The sequence below is a fragment of the Hippoglossus hippoglossus genome, chromosome 12 (assembly GCF_009819705.1).
Source record: "Hippoglossus hippoglossus isolate fHipHip1 chromosome 12, fHipHip1.pri, whole genome shotgun sequence".
NCBI classification, from domain to species: Eukaryota; Metazoa; Chordata; class Actinopteri; order Pleuronectiformes; family Pleuronectidae; genus Hippoglossus; species Hippoglossus hippoglossus.
In genome coordinates, this window is record NC_047162.1 from 17,417,071 (window position 1) to 17,439,666 (window position 22,596).

Consider the following 22,596-nt stretch of genomic DNA (forward strand, 5'->3'; position numbering starts at 1 on the left):
AGGTTAGACAAAATCTGCAGGGACTGATACCCATGGAGACCTTGGTTGGAAGACATAATTCTCAGCTTCAGCCACAACAAACCGAATCAGCTGCTGCAAAACCTTCCTTCACGCTCCAAATGTAGTCTTCACTCGACCGCAAAAACAAAAGTGACTAAAAACCCTGCAACTTGCATTTGTTTATCGAGCTTTGACTCACAAAACCAACCGCTGTTGTTGAGGTCTCTGCGCTGGCAATAAAAAGTTAACTGGACAGCTTTATTGAATGACTTATTAAGCGACTGTGTTTTTTGCGAGGGCTAAACTGAGGCGCTTTCGAAATGAACAAGAGAACCTTTCTGTAACTGCAGTTTCAAAACAGAGCACACACACACACACACACACACACACACACACACACACACAGTGTAGACTCGATTTCGTCTGAAATCGAGTCTACACTTTCACACAGTCTCAGTATAATGAAAGTGGCAGTTACCCCGGTGTGGCATTTGAAGCTGCGAGGCATCTGCAGGAAAAAGGTACGACTCACAAAGATGACCTTTGTAAAACCGTGACTTCAGGACAGTTATTATTGAGCGGCACGTGTCTATCTACACTTCCTCCGCTATCAGAGCTCTTCGGCATTCAGAGAACCACTGAGAGAATATTCCTCAACTTAATCAGCAGATAAAAAGCCTGAATCGATTCCACTAATGTTAATATAATAATCAAAATGTCATTCTGTTCAGTTTTTGTTCACATTTGCATGTTTAATATACATATAAACTCTGTGTCAACAGTTATTTCTAGTGCCCTTGTCGACTCCAGGGTTATGACTACTCTCACAGAGCCAGACATAATTCTAACACTTTGTAAAATGAACACACGTCTGGAGACAAAAAAAAAAGTGTGGTTGTGGTTGTGGCAAAACTCTGCCGCTGACAAAGCTCCGCCCACAGGCCTCCTCACAACTCAACCCCGCCACCTGTAGACGTCTCTGGATTGGTCCTCAAATCTTGGTCCCCCCCCCCCACACACAGAAGTTTATGCCATAACCAAACTAAACGGCCTCCAGCTACAACAGTACACCTGCATGCGAAATGGCTGTTAAGTTGAGTTATGACAAAAGTATTCACCGAGTATTTAAAGCTGAATGACGGATGGGTGTATTCTGGCTGTGGTAGTCTCTCAGGTTCACCTTTCCCACAGAGACGCACCGCCGTCTCTCAGGATTGAATAAAACGTTACAGCGCCGGGGTTAAGCTCAGATGAAACCAAAGCAGCGCTTCCTGGTAATTTATAGCAGCCATTTGTCTCACTTGCCGTGACGTGACGAAGCCAAAGGCAGGCCATTGGTGGGCCGCCGCAGACAGACAGGGGGGGGAGGGCGGGGAGGGGAGGGGCGGAGAGGAGAAACTAAAAGAGTGTGGTAAATGAGGTTAGAGGGGAGGAAAAGAAAGGGCCGGTTCAAAGACCGCCTGTGCACGTCAGAACCTTTCTCCGGGGCAAATAGGCGAACAAGGGCCTCACTGCAGCCGGAGCAGCTCCTTGGGCAAACGGCTCTAATCAAATTTGTGTGACTGGACTCAGAAAAAAAAGCTGAAAAGGGTAAAGGAGGCTCCTTTCACCCGGGGAACAGACACAAGGAAGCTTTTTTTTAAAAGTCTTCTATCCCTCTGCCGATCTTTACAGTAGCAGTTCACATGATGGACTATCTGCCCACACCGACAGCCCCTTGGCACGGCACGCACTGGCCTCTTTCCTCAGCCGGGAAATATCAACACCAGAGAGGGAGAGATAAAACTTCCTCTGATGGGTCCCTGGTGGAAATTCACCCGACACTTTGCAGGATTCACCCTGGGTCTGCTTTGCTTCAACTTGGGGTCAGAACTGCTATTTTTAGCCCTGATTAGCTGTTGCAACAGGATGCGTTTTTCTGGCCTGAGTTCATAGATGTGATTTGGCTTGATGGTAGCTGACATGGCCGAAGTGATCAAAGGGAATTACCTCCAGCGATTTAAGTTAAAATAACACCGGGCTTCACTATATGGAGATGAATAATCTGCGGGGGGGGGGGGGGGGGGGACATTTTGATGAATCAACAGCGCAGCAGCGGTGATCCACGGCACAAAGTGAGGTGTGGCACAGCGTAGTGACCTCTACTCCACTTGCTGCGCCCGCCCGAGCCCCGGTGGAGGCTCCCGGAGCACGCTTCCTGTTAGCCCCGCTAATTCGACTCCACACGCCCACGCTCCCGTCTCTACAGGAGCACAGAGTCTCCCATTAACCTCCTCCCGCCACCTCGGCCTCGTACATCTCGAATCCGACGTACTCGGGATGTAAACACGCGCAAACACCCAAGGACAGAACACAAGGAAGCACTTGTGCAGACACCCACGTTCTGTTCTTCTCCTCCAAACAATATGTTCTATAACTCTGACCCAGATTCACTAATCAAGGACGATGCATGCTTAAGTCAAGACTTGCATTTGCATTCGCTCTCTTTGCCTTTGTTGGTGCAAGGTCCTCTTTAACCCCCGGTGTCATTCAAGCAGCGAGACGCATTTATAAACACCCAACAAACCCCCGACCCTCTGTGCCACACTGAAAAAAAAACTGATATTGATTTTCTGAAAACTGAAAGAAGAGAATTCACAGGAAAATATCACATTTAAGATGCTGCCACCTGAAAACGTTCAGATTTCTCGGTTCATAAACCGCTGGAAATAAATAACAAATCATGACATTTTTGTTTTCAAGGCTAAAAAAAGTGATTCACATCTGTTTTTAGATAACAATTTAAATAACGATGTGCCATTCCAGAAAAAGGAAACACAGATGTATTCTGGTAAAACAGTTTATCAAAAGAAAGTCGATATACATATCGTGGGAAACATTATGTTAAAGGCCCGTTATGTGAAATACACTAATATGAGGTGGTACATAATTCAAAACCTGAAAGAAAAACATCTGGAGCCACAGCTGCCCTGCATGGGCGTGCGCTGAAAACCAGAGCAACAATAAAAACCCTTAAATTCATAATACAGTAGAAGAAGAATTACACAAGACAGACCACTTGCCGGAGAGTTAAAAAAAAAACCAACAGGGATTAAGTGGACTCTTTGGCTAAAATGGCTCTTTAAGCCAGAGCCATTAAATATGGGGAACGGGGGGGTTTTAAAACCAGTAATGTCGATTCCATCTTGTTGACAGTGAAGCTCCATTAGGGAGAGGAGTCCAGAAAGGGAAAAAATATTGGAATAGTCCCGTACAGGACTTTGAATTTACAGCAAATTGGTTTGTAAAGAGCACACCTTTCGATTCTGTATCACTGCACGACATCGGGCCAGGCTGGACTGGGAACGACTTGGACAGGAAAACACCGCTTACGGAGCAGAATCGAGTTTTCGGAACGAACGGGTTCAAGGCCAAGAAAGTGAACGGAGACAACAGCGTCCAGGTCCCGGAGTAAAGCTTCAAGTATCCACATTTCAGGTCTCGTTTTAGTGACACGGCTCATGCAGGGCCGACGCACTCAGAGACGCAGATGTTTTGTTTCTCTGGGTTCTTAAAGAAAAAAAGAGTCACACTTCTGTGAGTCTGTGAGATAAGTATGTTTTTAAAAAGTAACCCAGAGGAGGACATTGATTTTAATCTTCAGCAAAGACTCCAGGAAGGTTCCAGAAAGCTCCGTCTCTCAACTGGCTCTTTGGCACCTAATGCACGTTATGTAAAAAATATGAAATACTGCAAAGAGCCTGACCTGCTGAGCCATAAATGGCATGAGTGAAATAATTACTCTTAAATGGGCCAATCTTGCAGAAAGCATTTAAGATAATGGATTTACATTGAGTTTTACCTCAAAAAATGAAAAAAAAACTCTTGCGTAATAATTTTTCCTCCCCTACATTATCATTCAGGATGGAAAAATACTGAATGTCCAATCATGAACTGTGTAATACTGGATAAAGTACTGTGCGTGATTAAAGGAACTGGTGCCACACATACGGTTGAGTGGGGTTTTAATAATTAAAAAGAAAAGAAAGTTTTTACCGTAATTAGTTTGGAAATGGAAAATGCACAAAGACTAAAATCAATGCAACCTTTTAGTTTAACAAAGAATTGAAACTGAAGAGCTACTCTCTTATTTTTACCATTAGACACAGTGAAGGAAAGACAGGAAACAGATTCAGAGAGTGAAGCGCAGAAACACACAGGAAGTGGTCCAGCCAGTCAGGAGTCGAACCAGGGACCTGCCGCTCCAGGCGTTTGTTCCATGTGGTGCTCGCCGTGCACATTCAGCCATCGCCCCGACCCGAGCTACGTTGTTAATTCACATTTGCAGAGAGACGTCTTATTATATCTGACAAAACCCCACGTTTTTATGGCTTGTTCGGATATAAAACCTCTACAGCGCTCGCGAGTTAGAACTGTGCAATCTGCATGTCGGCGGGGTGAGAGCGAGACGGCTGAGGCTGCGGCTTGTTATGGGTCATAGTTTTTTTTACCAAAGCCAGAATGATCTCCTACACTCTCCAGGAATGGATACATACCACGCATTCCAGGAGGCGACCAAATCGTTCCACTTGAGGCTGAGCCAAGCAGCTGCTCTCACGGGGATGTCCATCGACTTCATCCACCTCTCAATCCATCTGTCCTGTCCTCAAACCCCAATACTCTATTTTGCAAAGCACAAATCATGTACGTTGCCCAGTTAGTCTTTTCTTTTTCTCGCAAATGACCGAGCAACATTTCACTTTGCTGTTAACGACCTCCCCGTCATCCCGAACCTGCGAGCTTACTCATCAGGGCTCAACTAGCAGGATTTCTTCAACCCTTCAGATTGAGGAGGAGAAGATTTCTTTCTGATTGCCATGACTATAATCACAAAGACTTTCAACGTCAAAGACAGACAACTTCATTTTCAACAGCAGAGACAGCTTTTCACATTTCAGCCCTTTGGATGACACAGTTAGAGGCTGAGGATTCGTTTTAATGGCGCCTCATCACTAAAATCCATTATAATCTACTTATTAACTATAAACTACAGAAAGAGAAAGACATGCTTATTTGGCTTCTACTGAGAGCCACCACTGAATTACACTGTTTTTTTAGTCTGATCATAAGTTAAAATCATACCCTCGAGATGTTAATCATTGAAACAATCACCGGTATCTGTCTTTAATTACTCTGCAGTTTACCGACTCTGACGAGGTGAAATCACAAGAGCCGCGCAATACAACTTTCATAACGCTGAATTAAGTGGACTGCAGAAAAAGGGGACACCTGAACAAATACGAGAAGTTAACAAACCCAAGGACAGAAATCTCACAAACGCTGCTGAATGAAAACCAAAACAAACTGCGCTCGCTGAAGTCAAATCTGACCTTGTGTGATATTCATCAGCTGACACAAAAATGAGGATGTCAAGGATGACTCAGCGACTCCTGACTTCAGTGAAACGACGGCTCTGTGAGCGAGTGTTGTTTTAAAATCTGCATTGAATAGATAATCAAGGACGTAGTCATCGGCCACTATAGCTCCAGATATTAACACATCAGGCGGAGGAGACAAGTCCTTGGATCAGTCATGAAAAGGAACAGAGATACTGAAGGACGCCAGCATGGGGGCGAACACAAAAAAAAAAAAAAGGGAAGAGGGATGGAGAGTGAGAAAAAGAGGAAGAAACAAGCGTGAGAGAGGGATAGAGAAAGAGCAGGAGAGCGAGGGAACACTTACAGACAGTGTGAGAAAAAGAGAGAGAGAGAGAGAGAGTGAGGAAGGGAGGAAAAAGAGGAGAGACAGGCAGAGGGAGGCAGACAAAACTAGGTCAAGTCACATGACTGGGATCGACTGCAGGCAGGATTAAATATCCTACAGCATGTGGTCATTTACACAACAAATGTAGATTTCGTTTTATAAATTATTTCCCGTCCACGAGGGACGAGGCTTGGCGCAAAGAGAGGCTGATTCGACGCTGTGTTCTGGTTGGAAGCCTTTTTTTTTTTTTTTTTCTTTTTTCAGTGAGCACAAAAACAGAGCTTTAAAAGACTTGAGCGAAGCCGTTCCCTCCGAGACAGGAAACAAAAGCGAGTGGCTGAGATAGCACGGAAATGATCATAGCAGGAGGGAACACGGCTCCAGTGTGAGACAGCTCCATTGTGACGGGCTAATGGCCATAACATGCACTGTCCATCACCCAGGATGAAAAAGGACAGTGGAAATGGTTTTTCAAAAAAAACTAAGATGTGACAAATGACAGCTCTGTGGAAATGTGTTGGGGAATCTAATGGATGCAAAAAAACGCACAAAATACAAGGGAACGCAATCATGCAATACATTAAACACAAGCTGAAACTATCAGGAAATGTAATTACTCATCTTGGATCAATAGAAATAATCAGCATCTATTATTTCTTTTTAGAAAATGTGTGAAGCTTCTCTGGTTTCAGTCTCTCAGATGTGAATATTTTCTGGTTTCCGCTGTCGTTCCATGATAACAAACACTGACAGAGTGGTGGATATGTTTCGGGGTTGTGGATTTGTTCACCGGACAAAGTGAGACACTGTGTGTGCTTCAACCTTAACAGCCTTTTTAATACACCAGGAACTTGTCATCTTGGACTTTGGGAAATTAAGAGGATTGACCAATCAGTTAAATTAGTGAATAATTAACAGATGAATCAATACAATACATTTGTAAGAGGTTAAGATTTTAGGTCTAATTCTGTTTCAACTGACTGAACTGTTGAAAATGTTGATTTCGCCGCCGCCCCTGCAAAGTTAAAAATATTTTTTGGAAGTATTCCTCTTCTTTAAAATATCAAAAAAGGTGTGTGTTTGTGTTTGCTGTGTTTTAGGTTTTGATTTGTCAAATAAATCCAAAGCTCTACGTAATAATTTGGCAAAAAAAGCACAACCTCATAAAGAAGGTGTTTCAATCTGCTGCACTTACTTAGCTTCTTCTTTGGGGGGGGGGTATGGAAAAGCCTATCATTGAAATCAGTGAAAAAAACTTGAGGTTGTTTCGGAAGTGAAGAATTGTGGAATATGAAACGTACGACTGAGATGCACATACAGCTTAATGCAGGATGTCATGAGATGCAAAATGCCACTGGGACCCCATCAACTCCCCCACCACCACCACCACCACCCTCCACCATCCTAAGAGGAAACTATAGCTGCCAATCAAGCGGAGGAGCCCGGGCTAAGCTGGTCATAAGCTCAGTCAATCCCCTGGAGTCCAGCCTGTGGAATACCAATCATTCATCCACATATGTGGTCAGCTGAGGCCATGACACACACACACACACACACACACACACACACACACACACACACACACACACACACACACACACACACAATGTATATGTGTGTGAGCGACAAAGAGCTGGTCACTGGGTGATAATCGGTCAGTAGCGGAGATTCCCAGCCAGATCCAAGCCAATCAATGTGATGTAATGCCACTTACGACCCAGACCGACACGTGGCCCCTCTCGCCAATCGCTTTGACCCCCCCGGGGGCCGTCCGGGATCACGAGGCCGAGCACAATGCTTTTAGATCGGCCCTGTTATGAAGTGAAGATAAACAATGCAGCTGCATGCGCTGAAGATCCCATCGACAGAGTCGGTACAACAATGAGGAAAAATGATTTACAGGCACAAATGTGCTAACTTGTAACTGATGAACTGAAATGAGCTCGTGGCTTAAGTGTGCAATCCATTTTTAAAAAGCAATCTGCACTAAAACTGCATGTAATTATGAAGCATAACACACCAGAGTATTAGGAAAAGCTGATGGACTTTAGTTGAGTATAATCAGGTTACAGAAAGTCATGGTGATCATTTATTTTTAATATATTTGCCAAGAAGATAAAGAGATAAGATCTTAGCAGCCCACATGTTTCACTAGTTGTTTTAAGTGTTTTATTAAACTATAAACTTTACCAGCTAAATTCACCAGGGTCCCACAGGTTCTTACATATAAAGTATATGTAACTACAGCTGTTAACCAGATATTTTTTTATTTTATTTATATTTCCGCTGTTTCCGCGAATTCAAGTTTATTTCACCTCAAATGTAAACAATCACTTGACTTGGTATTTATTGGAGGCATTTATGAGGGAAAACGTGAAATTCTTTGGTTAACCCTAAACTATTTATTCCAACTTTTTACAGTTCAGCCTGGGAGTGAGAGGAAAAGCCCTGGGGCATAAAAAAAAAAAAAATCAAATAAGCACAGCAACAAGAACCAGGTGAAGAGGTGAGGCGCCATTTGAGGGCTGGCAGCGTGTTCCTTCCAAATGTCAGTGACATCACCGAGCGTCTACCTGCAGACGCCGCGAGACGCGATGAGCCAGTGGAGCACGAGGCCGCTCCAAAAATACTAAATCTGCCTTCCGGGGTAAAAACTCTTTCTCTCAAATAACAATTACTGACCATGAGAGGCAGACGGTCAGATCGGCTTATGGCTGAGCAGTGCTGCACCCTTCTGAAAACAAGTAGGGTCCAAAACAGCAAAGTTAATTTGGATCAAGGGGACGGGGCGAGTGGACGAGCCGGAGCAAGGTCGTTCTGCAGGGCTGCACACTTACGTCAGCGTACGTAATCACCTTAAGGCAAAGAGGAAATGCTTCCCACAGCAGCTCAGTGTCGGGGTTGTGTGAACCGCTCGGCCCTCGGGCGCTCGCATTTTTAAAAGAAGGCAACTGTCATAATCTGAGTTTAGGACAAATCCCTGGCACAGAGTTTTTTCCTCTCTCTAGGAACACTAGTATCAATAATCCTGGCTGGTCTGGTTTGCACGTCCATTTTCCGTGTTGGTACAGTGGGCAGATCTAGTGGGAGCAAAACAATTAATCGACGAGCTGACAGACGGAATCATCTCAACCATTTATCAATAAAAACATCAACATTTTCCCTGTTTCCAAGTTGGAAAATGTCAAATTCTGCCTGTAAATCTGATATTTTGGGGCTCTGGTTGTGTCGGTCTGATGATGGATGTAGATATATTTGACACCTTGGACTCTGGGAAACTGTAACAGCCACTTTCATTGATTAAATGAGGAAATAAAACTTCCATGAAGAGATTATTAACTTTTTTTAAGAAGCAGATTTATGTTTTGCATTGTTTTTCCACCGGGATCTTGTTGTCAGTCATTTAAAAGTGAGTGTGTTTCCTGCAGGACGACACTTCCCACTATAGTCCACAGTAATAAAAAGGTCCACAGAGAGGAAGAGGAGGAGAAAACGTGCAGATGATTAAAGGTTAAAGTACATTTTCTCTCTGCTGTAAACCAACTTAAAATGCTGAAGAAGAATTCGTGCATTATTTACAGATTTTTTCGCAAGATTTTAGTTGTTTTTAAATCTGGTTAAAAGAATGACCATCTGTTACAGGCCTGCGTATATATCGACTTGTCAGCTCAGCCAGGCAGAAAGATGTAGGCCAACTGCAGAGCAACTTGGGGAAGAGAGAGAGAGAGAGAGAGAGAGAGAGAGAGAGAGAGAGAAAGTAAATCAGCTCAGTGTCCTCACACAGGGAGCGATGAATGATCAACTGAAACTGTTTCCCTCAGTCTAATAACCAGATAATGAAGGAAAGTAGATCCGCATCAAAACGAGCCAAAAGTCTGATTCTTTCCAGCAGCTGCAATAAAATATTCACATTATAACTTGAGCAGAAACTTGGGTAGATAAACAACTGAATTGATTTTTTTTTTTAAAATCGATTCGATAATAACGGGATGACATTCCTTGGCTTTCTCTCGACGCTCCCTCGTCTCTTTCAACCCGGCCTCCCTTCATTCTCTCACTCCCCTCCCTGTCTTCCTCTGATCACTGCCCGGCTCCTGCTGCAGCTCTCAGGGGGTGCCCGGCATCAGTAAGCCCATCAGAGGGGGGTGGGGTGAGGCCGGGATGCGCCTCTTTTGATCAGCGCGCTCGCCACATTAGCATGTACCTCTGCACTCCCCCTGCCCTCCCCTCCGCTACCTGCCTGTCAGCGCCGCCGACCCACGAGGAGCCTCGCCCAGGTAAGACAGAAGGCGCTCGGCGCTCGTCTGAATCTTAATGGCTGATGAACACAGACTCGCACCGCCACACATGAGAGACAGAGGGAGAACCACTCTTGTGATCTCGCCGAGGGGACGGACACAGGCCTCGCCGTGCATCTCTAATGTACAGTGAGGGGCCGCGGACTCAGCTGACTGATACCAATCCACTGAAGGTGTTGATTCAGGAGCTTTTTTCCGTCCCTCCTGGGACTTCGCACCTCAAAGGGAACCTCGTGTGCGCACACTCTTTGTGCGTCCCGTTCGACGAGAACAAACCAGAACATGAAATAAGAAATCTCACTCTGTTTTTTGAAATAACACAAAAGGTAGCCTGTTTGTGTTTTCGTCGTAATACACAGTGGCTCTTTCATGCCGCGCCAGAGACGTCAGTTTCAGTTCTGCAGGGTCATTTTTCATGCTACGACATAAACTTTACTGTCCATGGAAAATTATTTTTTCCTTTTACCTCCCCCCCTGCTTTTATGAGGGGTTGTGTTGGGCCCACGTCTGGCCCAGGTCTGGATCCACAGATGGGTGCCCTCTCACTTGTGTGCCACTTAATTAGGCCGGGGCCGCGCACAAAGGGGAGTTGGTCACATGGGCCCAATTTGGCCCACTATAAAGTCTGTAAGGGCTCAACATGCATTACAACGGGAGTATTTACGTGCCTGCCGCACCAGGGCGAGAGACTTTGAAGCTGCAGAAAACAGGACGGGAGACGAAGAAGAAGAAGAAGAAGAAGAAGAAGTGAAAAGAAGTAGAAAAAAAAACACACAACTGAAATGAAAGGAGGGGACCCTTAAATTCCAGGGAATTTTTCCAGATGTTGCACAAATATTCTGCTGAGGCAATCCAGATGTGCTCACTCTGTTTATCCCCCCCCCTCCCTCCTCCCTCCTTCCTTCTGCTGACTGTTCCAGGGACTTCTCTTTCTTCCCCTTTTCCTCTCGTTTCGCCCGCTCTTTCTCTTTCTACAACCCGGCCGCCCCTCCCTCCGTCGAGCGGCCCACATCAGTGTTCCCCGATAGTGCCTTTTAAGCGCGGGCTTTAATAGCCCCCAGGGCGCCTTAGCATCCACTAGGATCCTGTAATAAACATTCACTCTCATTCTCGACGGTGCACGAGTGTGTGTTGGCAGGAGAGAGTGTGTGTGTGTGTGTGTCGGAGAGAGAGGGAGATTAGGTGCCTTGTTTTATCGCTCTTTGGATCAATTAACAATTAACTCTGTTACTAACAATAGCTGCACTGATGTGATGAGGGTAGGGGGAAAAAAAGCCACGCAGCCATTGAAACAAGGCCAAAATAAAAACAAGCCGGAAACCCACCAGTGATGTGGTTTTGTTTTCCTCCTTCCCATCACGACTCCACCCCCCTTCACCTCCGTACAAACACCGTCATGTCTGCCGAGGCTGCTCCTCTCCCACAGAGCGTGACCCAGCCACAACCCCTGACCTTCCCTCTCACAGACAGCACACTGACTCTCAGCTGCTGCGCGCCGTGTCAGGGACTCGCAGCCAGCTCCACCAGTTCAGAGCGTTCGTGCTTGCAGCATCAGCCAGTTGTGCACATGGCGCGCGGAGGGACACGTGTGCAGATTTGTACACACAAAGCACATGCTTGTACAGGAACAAATGTGCGAACGGCAACCTTTTTGATCCAGCAGATAAACAGAATAATAAACGTTCATCCCTCGTTGTTGAAGTCGTTTATCAAGCAAAAAATAATCTGGTGCAAGATTCGAAAAATCTGACAATTTTATGCTTTTTCTCAGTTTTGTGTCATCGTCAATCAAATATCACAAAAATCAACCAATTTAAAAAACGAAAAGTTGAACTCCCAGAAATGATTACAGCCATTTGTCAAGTGGTTCCTGTCATTTAAATACTTCATTGTTTAAAAAGAAAAAAGAAAGAAAGAAACACATGAATTCATAAAGGGAGATTTAGCAAGCACAGTTCATGCCAACAGTAACACACACATACACAAACACACACACACACACAGTTGCGCACAATCCTTGTTCAATAACAGTCCTGCCAACAACTCAACACTCAGATCTGTCCTGTTTAATCTGCAGCCTTCTCCTGTTTCCCATTCGGGCCCCGACACAGAAGGAAGCATCCTAAACGTGACACTTGAACTTGTCAGGGCCGTTTGTGCAGGCAACTGTCAGCACTTTGGTATGTGGAGCAACGCTGACGACAAAGACGCGGCCAGCGCCTGCACGCCTGCCTGTCTCCGTCTGTCTAGTAAACCTGGTTGCTCAACTTTGTTCTCGTACACAAACAACCGGTTTTATGAAGAGGGGGTCGGCCACATGCTCCCTGGATTTAATAATATAGTGAGAGAGTCAGAAACTGCACACTGCAGTCAGGGAGCAGTGACACAAAGCCTCGTACAGTACGTAATCCATTTACACGACACTGAGAACATTTTCCTCGGTGCAGTTTTTTTCAGTCTAATAAGCGAGTTAAAAAACTTTCTATGGACGGAATCAAAGCGTATTCAACCTAATGCGCTTCCTGCATTCATCTATTCTTCTCGTTTGTAGTATTAAAAAAAAAGAGACCTTGCGCCGGTCGAGATGGGTTTAAATTAAAAGCAATTTATATCTACAGTGCGATTCCACAGTTGTCTACTGAGCAAATCTCCCTTTGACGGTAATAAGCTGTTCAAACTCCAATAGAGTGAATGTTGCAGAGAAAGGGAGGGGGGGGGGGGGCGGAGACCAAATGTAAAACGGTGAAAATGTACTTTCCCCTTTAGCTGTTCTGTTCAACATGGAACCACTGGTACGGCATGTTCATCCGTCGGCATTAAGAGTTAGAGGTTTCCATTTGTCAGTGTTGTTTTTCCAGCTAGACAGCCCATCCCCCCCCCCCCCCCTTCTCTATTCTTAACACCCAGCCACCTTCCTGCCGCTGAGAACATTCCTAAAACCAGACGGCCTCAGCAAGGTGTCTAACCGTAGGTGACGAAGCCCTCCAGACTCCTGTTCAGGCTGTCTGTACGTGTGCACATGCGTACAGGTGTGTGTAGCCAACCGAGAGGCCCCGGTCGGGGTGGATGTACGAGCGCGCTAGACCTGCAGGCGTCAACAAACAGTTAATGACTCGTACTCTACCGCAGGCGAGAGGAAAAAACCCAACAGCTCTGTTATCTCTGTTTGTGAAAGTTTTCGAGTCATAATGTGAAAGTTGCAATTACGTAGAAGAACAGACAGTATCTGCTTTGTATCCGTTTCGGAGGTGACTCGTGTCAGGCCGTGTTTTTTTGCGTCTGCTAATATCGCTCCTTCGTCAGTAATCCAGATGGTTCGGCAGCTCAAGTAATGGATCTTCTGTTTATCATATAATTGCTGTCGCAGCCTCTAATCTCACCGACTGGTTTAAACAGACGCTCTCGCAAACAGAAGTTGAACCTGAGTCCTATCGCTGCAGAGAAGAAGGATGTGAAAGTCAAAGACAACTTTCTCACGCAGAGTTTCTTGACAGACAAGTAGGATCTGGAAACACTCTAGTCGATGCCCAGTTCAACGAACTTCAATCCAGGCCTGACTCTAAAGAAGGGAAAGCTGAAGCTCCAAAGCGAGGTCACCAATAACTGTGAGGGCAACATGCAAGACAAGAGAGGACAATGGCTCTCGGTGTCAGTTGAGCTACACAGACGCAATCAATCTAATATATACGTAGAGATCCATGTATCGAACCCCCGTCTCCTGCTCCCGCTCCACCTCTACCTGGCCACGTTCCTCAGACCTGCCATAACACACCTGCTCCTCATTTCCCTCGTCCGCCTCCTTGTTGCCCCACCAGCCAAGTTCCCTCGGCCAGTGCCAGTTTGTCCGTTTACGTTCCCTCATGTTCCTCCATGTTTCCAGCTACCTACGTTCTGTAGCCCGCTGTCTGTTCATACTTGTAGCATCGCCCCACTTTTCATAGCATCAAATAACCATAAAACTATAAAAAACATCTTTGAGAAAAATCCTACGTGTACTTTGACAACTTAGAATGATCCACATCCAATCTGCTAACACGGCGGACGACGGGTTTATGACCTGAACTGCAACAAGCCACGAGGGAGCCATCAAGGTGCTGTGGCTTCACTGTTGTGCAGTCGCCATGTTGTCCGTCTCCACACACACAGTCTATGATCATAGTTGCTAAATGTAGTCAGATAGACATTTATTGCTTCAACTAAATATTGCTCAGATAAACTTGTTTGGCCCTGTTAGCTTCTTTCTTCTTAGGAAGTGTTGCAACGGCGTGTTGCTGCGCTGCATCAGATTGTCGAGTGGAGAGAAATAACAATACTAAGAAAGAATGAGGTTTTCTTAGAATCCTCCATTACATGCAAGATTTTAATCTGAATTCAGGCTTTTCACAAAGCAGCTCAGTATGGAATGAGTACATTAATTAGAAAGAGACAGCCGCAGGAAATGGAGGAAAGGGGGAAAGTTTCACAAATGATGAATGAGAGTAGCCACAGACGCAGTGATACGCGTGGCTGAGCAGGATCTTATCAGAGTCATGTTTGCGTTACTCACATAATGAATTATTATTATATCACTAATGTTATTTTACAGCCTCAGACTCACATTTTGTATTCATTTCCTTTACAAACAAATGGATGAAAGTGACGAAATAAAATAAAATAAAAGCTGTTGAGGGTGAGTTTCTGAAAATGCTTTACAATTCAGGATAAAGTTTCTTTTGTTGTGGGAATATTACGACAGCAAAGTTAAGGTTTTTATCGGCTAATAGAGAAGTTCCTAAGCAACACATATCACTGTTAGTACTGCAGCTTGCCTGAGAGTGTGTAGTACCAAAAACACAACCTCAGAAAAGTGAGTCACTGGCTATTATAAGTTACTTGTGTTTTGTGCCCATGGGCCACGGTACCTTATTCTGTCTTGGTCTAATTTGAATTACGGCTGTTCCCAGTGTAAGTTAATTTCCTAGGTATGAAAGCCCTTTGTGTGTGTTCAGAGCAGCAGATCTCATTCTCTCTTGGAAGGAGGAAATAACCACATTTCAATTCTGCGTTGGGATTGTCCTCAAATTGGCAGCGCGAGGTCGACTCGGCGAGGTCAGATCTCGCTTTCATGCCAACGCAAACCTCCACCTGACTGGGTGAGATCCTCCGCCAACATTCGGGTGTATCTAGGCTGAGCGTGTGGTATTTAAAATCATAAATATAAAAACATTCAAGATTGACTTAACGTTTAGAGTGATTTACTTTATCTGGTTTTATCTCCATCCTGCCTGTATTGTTTCAAACTGCTTCAAAAAGCTTTTACAGGTACGTCTAACGCGAGTAGTTACAGCATTTAATCATGTCGTCTTAGCTCTGCATTACTAGGTGAAAATATAAATATTACAGCCTCCTGCTTACACACAGTCACACATGCGCTCGCAGACTATAATGGGTGCTTTTTCAAATGTGGGATTTTTGTGGCCCCATGCCCGGCAGTTTGTGGCAGCCCCACCCCCACCCCCTCACCGGCGTGGCATCTGGCAAGTTGACAAAGAAACTTAACGGCGACGGCGGTGGCGGCTGGGACGGGGGCGTGGGACACACTGGGACACCTCATTTCACTACGTGCAACCTGAAAACAGAAACCGCGAAAGGAGCGGCGAGAAACGGCCCTTAATGTTGCCCTTAACCTTGCTCTCCTTTTTGCGTGTTTTCATGTATATGTTTTGTTTTGTGTGTGAAAACAGGGAGGGTGCTGTGTACACACCTGAATATACAGCTTCAGTAAAAAAACAACTGCTCAGCAGGGGTCCACAACTTAATTCTCCCTCTTTCTCTGAGGAGTGCAGCAACATCAAACACACGAATTCCTGCTTTTGATCATGTTACACGCTGGTGATATCGCAGCCAGTGTAACAGATACATATTATTACTACATGTGAAGCAACGACCCACTGCAGTCAAATCCACCACTCGGATGCGGAACATAAAAGTCTGCCCACCACTGCTGCCACATTGTTCTACATGACTAGTTTAAGTAAAACAAATCAACTTTTTTTTTTATCTGCGGTTCTCATTGGGGCCAATTATAATTAGGGGAAGAAAAAGAAATGTGGGCATAAGGAAATATAATGACATGAAGGAGCATAACATATCTAGGATTCACCCGATTCGTCATCCCTCTCCAGCGAATATCCATCAAAGCCTATGCGCTCATAACTTAATTACAAAACACATCATGACTGCCAAACAGCCCGAGATATTTTCATGCATTACTGCAAATCACAGAAGAGGAGTCGACAGTTGTTTTTATTATTGAAAACATGGCAATCGGAGGATTGCGGAGGAGAGGAGAGGGTGGTGAGTATCTGACAGACGTCTTTTTGTGGTTTCTTGGCAGCGTTTTAATTTTACAACACACATACGCTACGCTTCCTTTTCATTCCTCCCTTAATCGCGCTGCTTCTCCCTCAGTCTTGGCCCCCGTCTGGTTCTGCGATGCACACAGAACACTGAGAAGGAGAGCTCTGGCTCGAGCAGGGCAAGCTGACCTTCCTCTCAATGCGAATTATTAGTGTGATCTGGTCAAATCCCCGCAGAGACTATGTTTCCACTTCAAAAGAGACGGCTGTACGTACGCTGAATACCGCCAGCCCACAGAAAAGCCATTCAGGCACTCAGAGGACCTGCAATAAACCCTGAAACGAATGGTGCTCGGGATGATTCCAACACCGATTGGTGAGCGCTCACAGCAACAACCGTCAAGCGTCTGCCAATCCAAACTGTGAATGTAAATTACGGCTGAAAAGACAAGCTGATTTAAGTCATCTAGCGAGCAGAAACGCCAATCATTCTCCGGTTCGAGGGTTTTAAAAAGTGAAGATTTACTGTCGTTCCCTGTTTCAAATCATTGTAAAAATGAACATTTTTTGGTTTTGGAACTGAGGGAAGGGATTAAAAAAAGCAAGATGAAGACGTCACCTTGAGCTCGGGGAACTTTTGAAGGCCGTGTTTCACTGTTTTATGGACTTCACTTCAGCTGATCCTGACGGTCTGTCGTGAATCACCACAAATCATCACAGATTGTTGAAACTCCGAGACGGACGCACTGACAACTCTTAGAAGAAAAGGGAAAGAAACCTAAAGCTAAAAAAAAAAAGGCTAGAGAAACAAAGAAAAGAGCTACAAGCTACTGTCTTTAACCACTTTAAAAAACAGAGTAAATGCCAAAAGGCAAATTCCTGACATGATGGAGCACACGTGGGAGCAGAGGTCGAGGTTTGAGGTGCAGGGTTCAATGTGGCCGTTATCAATAAAGAGCGGCGGAGCTTCTTACACAAATAATTAACGAGCATTTGAGTCACTGCGATGATTTGTGCATCAGAAAGCCTTCCAGCACTTTGTGATTCGTACTATGTTCAGAACATAAACAAGTGTGGGCTGCAGAGGAGAGAGCATGACAGGCTGACATATGCATCGTTTTATCTGAGGCCAACGCGGCTTCTTCTTAGTCATGAAGTATAATTAACGCTTGATAATGATCAGCAGAGATATTCCATGAAGAGGGAAGAAAAAAAAAAACACAGGCCTGCATTTCATGGCAGTTTAGCGTAATTAAAAAAACACAGTCTCTCGCTGTGTTCATACTTGGAGCATAAATCTTTCCCTTCTTCTAATGCTCGGTTGGCAGGGGTGAGGGGTGGGAAAGCGGAGGGTGGGCACATGGAAGGCAGGCAAAAAAAATGTTTCTTTGATTTCCGTGAGTTAAAGGCCTCGTGGGTGAGATGGAGGGAACAGAAAAGAGAAAGGAGAGGGAGAGAGAGCTGTCACTTTAAGCCATTAAGTCTCGCTATAAAACTCCTCCAATAAAAATGACAGCTGCGGCCCTTTTTCCTCAAAAGGGGAGCAAAGGCATCACATCGGGAACACAAAACTGGACGGCCGTAAAAGACAAACTTGGCCAAATGCTTTTGGCAGTGTAGTTCCACCACACACACAGACACAGACACAGACACACACACACACAGACACAGCCCTCCCGGCCGGCACCCTCCCTGTATTACCTTTGTTCCAGAGTTACTGCCAGAAAAGGAATGTAGCCCTCCGTCCTCTCCCACACACACACACACACACACACACACACACACACACACACACACACACACACACACACACACACACACACACACACACACACACACACACACACACACACACACACACACACACACACACACACACACACACACACACACACACACACACACACCACAAATCTCACTTTCTCATCAAAGACCATGAACTTCATTGATTTGGGAGAGGGAGAGTGTGTGTGTGTGTGTGTGTGTGTGTGTGTGTGTGTGTGTGTGTGTGTGTGTGTGTGTGTGTGTGTGTGTTTGCTGTTCCCCCAAACAGAAAGAACCAAAGAGATTGGGTCTAGTGGATTCACACACACACACACACACACACACACACACACACACCGCTTTTCAACAGGATTAATTTAATTGTGATGAATCAAAACAGAGTGTTTTTGTTTCATAGAGCTCAGTAAATCATAAAAACTTGAGTCGAGTTTACTTTTACACTGATCAAAATCCAGCACATGATATAAAACAGATGATTCAGTGTTAATATGATCGTTTTAAACTCGATTGGACTCAGTCTGCCCAGTTCTTTTTTTCCCCACTGAACATGTTATAGCTCATTAGACGGTTATTCAGGACAAAGCACTGGTTTCAATTTCATAAAAAGTTGTTTATCTCAAAAGAACTTTTGAGCATGAACTTTTTGGGGTTAATTCCAAACAATACAATGTAATCAGACCAAATCTGTCACAGAAAACTGGACGTCCTTCACTATGGACACCCTCTGTCCCCAAATCCAGGATGTAGAAAAACTCAATAACACCAGACACGTGCACCATCCAGCTGCTGAAACCTCCTGACGCCTACGCAGCTGTAGGTGCCGACATTAGCCACAAACTAATCAAGCAAACAGTAAAATCAATACCGGCACATAAACTTTTCTCCACCTCAGCAGTGTTCGAACACTCTGTCCCCTCCTGTCACCGCCACATAGTTTTGCTTCACTGACAGACTTTCACAATCAGCTCTGACACGAGGACACACTCTCCTTTTCAATGACGTCCCCCTTCAGGTCGCAGCTTCGTATCAGACACACAGACTCACGGTGGGATCAGGTGACACGGCGGCGCTCTGACCAGGCCGTGGCCAAAGGCGGATGTCGTCACCGCGGCCGACAACCAATCTATAATTGTAAAATGTACTTGCTGTCATTTCAAACAGTTGCATGTCAGAATCCCTAATGCGGCGGGCCAGATAATTACACTGAGTACGTGGCTAATCGATACGTCCAAGGACTTTGCAGATAGCAGCGTCCTTGAAGTGGCCAATTAACAATCAGCGCTCAAGTGGACCCTCTGATGGTGCAAGTCTAAATATGACCGGTGATTTGAGGGCTGACAGATTAGGACTATGGGGGGCGATGAAAAGGCTGCTGATGCAGCATGTGGTGTTGGTGTGGAGGACGAGACGAGATCCAGAGCTGCTGGGGGGGGGGGTGAAAGAAAAAGTGTTCATCCACACTTAAACAATTGAGTGGCGGCCCTTCCACCAGGCAGATAAGACCTATTCCGCCTGTATGTGCTGACAGGCGTCTGGATTAGCTACTCCGGTGCACAGTTAGCCAGAGTGAAACTTGAATCACTTTCAGCATGGACACACAATACGGTGCACCTGTAATAACAGCCTGTCAGTGTGTGTGTGTGTGTGTGTGTGTGTGTGTGTGTGTGTGTCTAGCACTGGCGGTTTAGCGTATTTCTGGGTAGCCACATAAAGGCGTTGTGGCGACAGTGTCAGCGAGCGGCCTCTGTAACAGAGGGAAAGCCGCCCGGCGTCTCAGAAGTCTCAGTGAATCTCCTCGATGCGCGCAGGCGGCCCGACGATACGTGTCGAGGTGTAACACGACGCCCCCGTGAAAGAGCAGCAGACACAATAACAGGGACTCGCCTGCGGTCCTGGGCCGTGTCTCTGCTGCTGCAGGGGACAAGGGTCTGCTCTGTTCACTTTGACAAACTTATGGCGGTGTTCGGCATTAATGATTTACAGTGGGCCGAGCGCGTCGCCGTGTGCGTTTCAGGCTGGAGATTTAAAAAAAGGAGCCATTAATAAAGAGTTGTGCATTTTTTCTGGGAATGCAAACATGACCTGTGTTTGTCTACTGTTTTAAAATGATGACAGCTGCTTATAAATGCACTCTTTGCTCTTTTTGCTCTGGAGGGGGGAAGATGAAGCATGAAAGTTGCCACTCAGCCTCGATGACAAACAGAAAGTGGTCAATACAGTAGCCCTATGACTGAGCCTGGCTCTGCAGCCTGCATGGGATCAGCAGAGTGGAGATTAAATGGAGCGTTTCCTTCCTCACAAAACGGGCTTGTGGTGCAAAAAAATGCGTAATTCCACCTGTGTCACCTGTGTGTGGAGGTGATGTCGGCACTAATCTCCGCCGGGTCGGTTTTTAAAATAGACTGTCTCTCCGAAAGTCAAACAAGTTCAGTTCTCAATCATCACGCTGCTTTGAGTTTTCTAGCTTTGAGTTGTCACCAAGTGTTTTTACTCATTGTAGGAACTTGAGATATTGCATTTTGTGATTTTGCTGCTACACAAATAAAGACTTGAGTTTTAAAACCATTAGCTACATAGCGAAGCCACATGTCAAAGCCATGTGGGAAGAACAGCAAGTACTCAACTTGACAACTGTACTTACTAGAACACTTGAACTTACACGCATGCAAATACACACACGTGCCTTGAAAAAAAGTAAAAACTCATTTAAAAAATGTTCCTTGAAGTTAAAACTCTGCAGTCAGCTTCAAGCCTTTACTTTGACTGCACACGTGAACCTAAACATGACGAAGGTTTTAAGGGAACGTGCAAAGTTAAAACAACATTTAATTGCAGCGCACGCGAGGGAACGCGCACGGTTCATCCCCGAGTGAGATGTCAAAGCCACGCACGTCTCAACGCGGGACGTCACCCGGCGACATTAAGACGGTATGTGCACAATCCAGCATGTATGAAATAATAAAGTGTGCGCGTGTATGAAACAGTTCGTCCGCGGCTCCCCGACGTGGTGATGAAGACATTTGGCCGCTCGCTGCACGCGCTGTCAAAAAAGATAAAAGGAGGGCGAAAAGAAAAGAAAAAAGCAGCGCGAGACCGATTCCCCCTGAAAAGTCCGATCAAAGGCACAAAAAAAAAAAAAGAAAGAAAGAAGAAGAAGAGCCCGAAAAGCGACCAACTTACCCAGTGACAGGAAGGGTTTAGTCTCCATGTCGGCTGCTGCCGGTGGGTTAGCTCATGCCAGCTGAGACGACCGCGTTCGGGAGTTGCTCGCAGGCGGCTGCCGCGGCTCGGGCGCACCGCACCGGACCCAGACCAGACCCGGGCGCTTTTCCTCTCGCCCCTCCGGCTCCCGTGAAGCTGCTTGCGGGTTCCCCGGGTGGCTCGGAAGCGGCTGCAGTGACAGGTCGCTGTGTGTGTGTCTGTCTGTCTGTCTGTCTGTCTGTGTGTGTCTGTCTCTGTGTGCGTGTCTGTCTCTGTGTGCGTGTCTGTGAGATAAGTCTCAGCAGAAAAAAAAAACCTAACGTGTGTCTCTGTTTGTTCACTCAGCTGCTGCGCTCCTCTCTCCTCGCGTCTCTTCTGTACAACTACTCCAACTACTGGATCCGCACTGCAAAGGGGACCCGCGCAGGGGGGACTCCCACCGACGGCCGCCCGGCTGCAGCGACGCCGCACACCACCGACCCGGCACGAGCTTCAACGTGCACTTTGAAATTAAACGCATGAAAAAAACAGATTAAAGCATAAACACTCGGTGCATTTCATCCTGAATCTTTAAAAAAAATCTGCAGGTTTCCTCGACGCGTTTCGGTTCCCCCCCCCCCTCCTCCTCCTCCTCCTCACATCACGTGGAGCTCGTTGCAGTTGCAGCAGCAGCAGCTTCTTATTCTTTTCACTGCTTATCTCCTGTTATTTTAACCTGGTCACATCTGTTGAACCGCGGCTGGTGGCTCATGTAGAGAGATGTTTCCAAGCAATTAGCCTATCTGCCCAATCTGCTGTACACCCCGAGTCCTTTCTAAATTCAGACTCGGGGGTTTATAGCTGTTAAAGGTTTAAGGGCTGTTATTGAGATTCAAAGGCCGAAGTTCAAAGAACTGGAACTTGTGTGTTTGCTGCACATTTAAGACGTTTTGAACATTGAAATTTAGAGAGAAGCCTATTACGAGTAAAGAAATGTGCTTTAGAAATCCAGATATTTTACCAAATTCAGTGAGGCAAGAAAATCGCCCGAACAAAAACGCCGTTACAATACCAACACTTCCCCAAACTCTCCAATCACATCTGCCAATGTTTATGAATTTAATTTTGTGCCAACGTGCTACAAAAAATTCTATGAATTTAGTGCAGATGCATAAAAGTTTGAGGCGGACTCACATAAACCCCCCCCAGGCTAGCTTTACAGCAAGCAGCAGCACGCTGGATTTGCATAACTC

General features: G+C 45.6%; 1 protein-coding gene across 6 annotated transcripts in view; it reads right to left on the minus strand.

Moving 5' to 3' along the window:
- Positions 1–21,940, minus strand: part of rxraa (retinoid X receptor, alpha a) — a 98,780-nt gene extending 76,840 nt beyond the window's left edge. For 3 of the 6 annotated variants that reach the window (XM_034601843.1, XM_034601842.1, XM_034601841.1), the window contains exon 1: positions 21,344–21,937. In XM_034601843.1, coding sequence (XP_034457734.1) covers positions 21,344–21,371 — 28 coding nt within the window. In that variant the 5' untranslated portion in view covers positions 21,372–21,937. Of the gene's footprint in view, positions 1–21,343 lie in introns of all 6 variants that reach the window. The other 3 variants (XM_034601846.1, XM_034601844.1, XM_034601847.1) reach the window with 3 other exon arrangements.
- Positions 21,941–22,596: the final 656 nt, after the last annotated feature.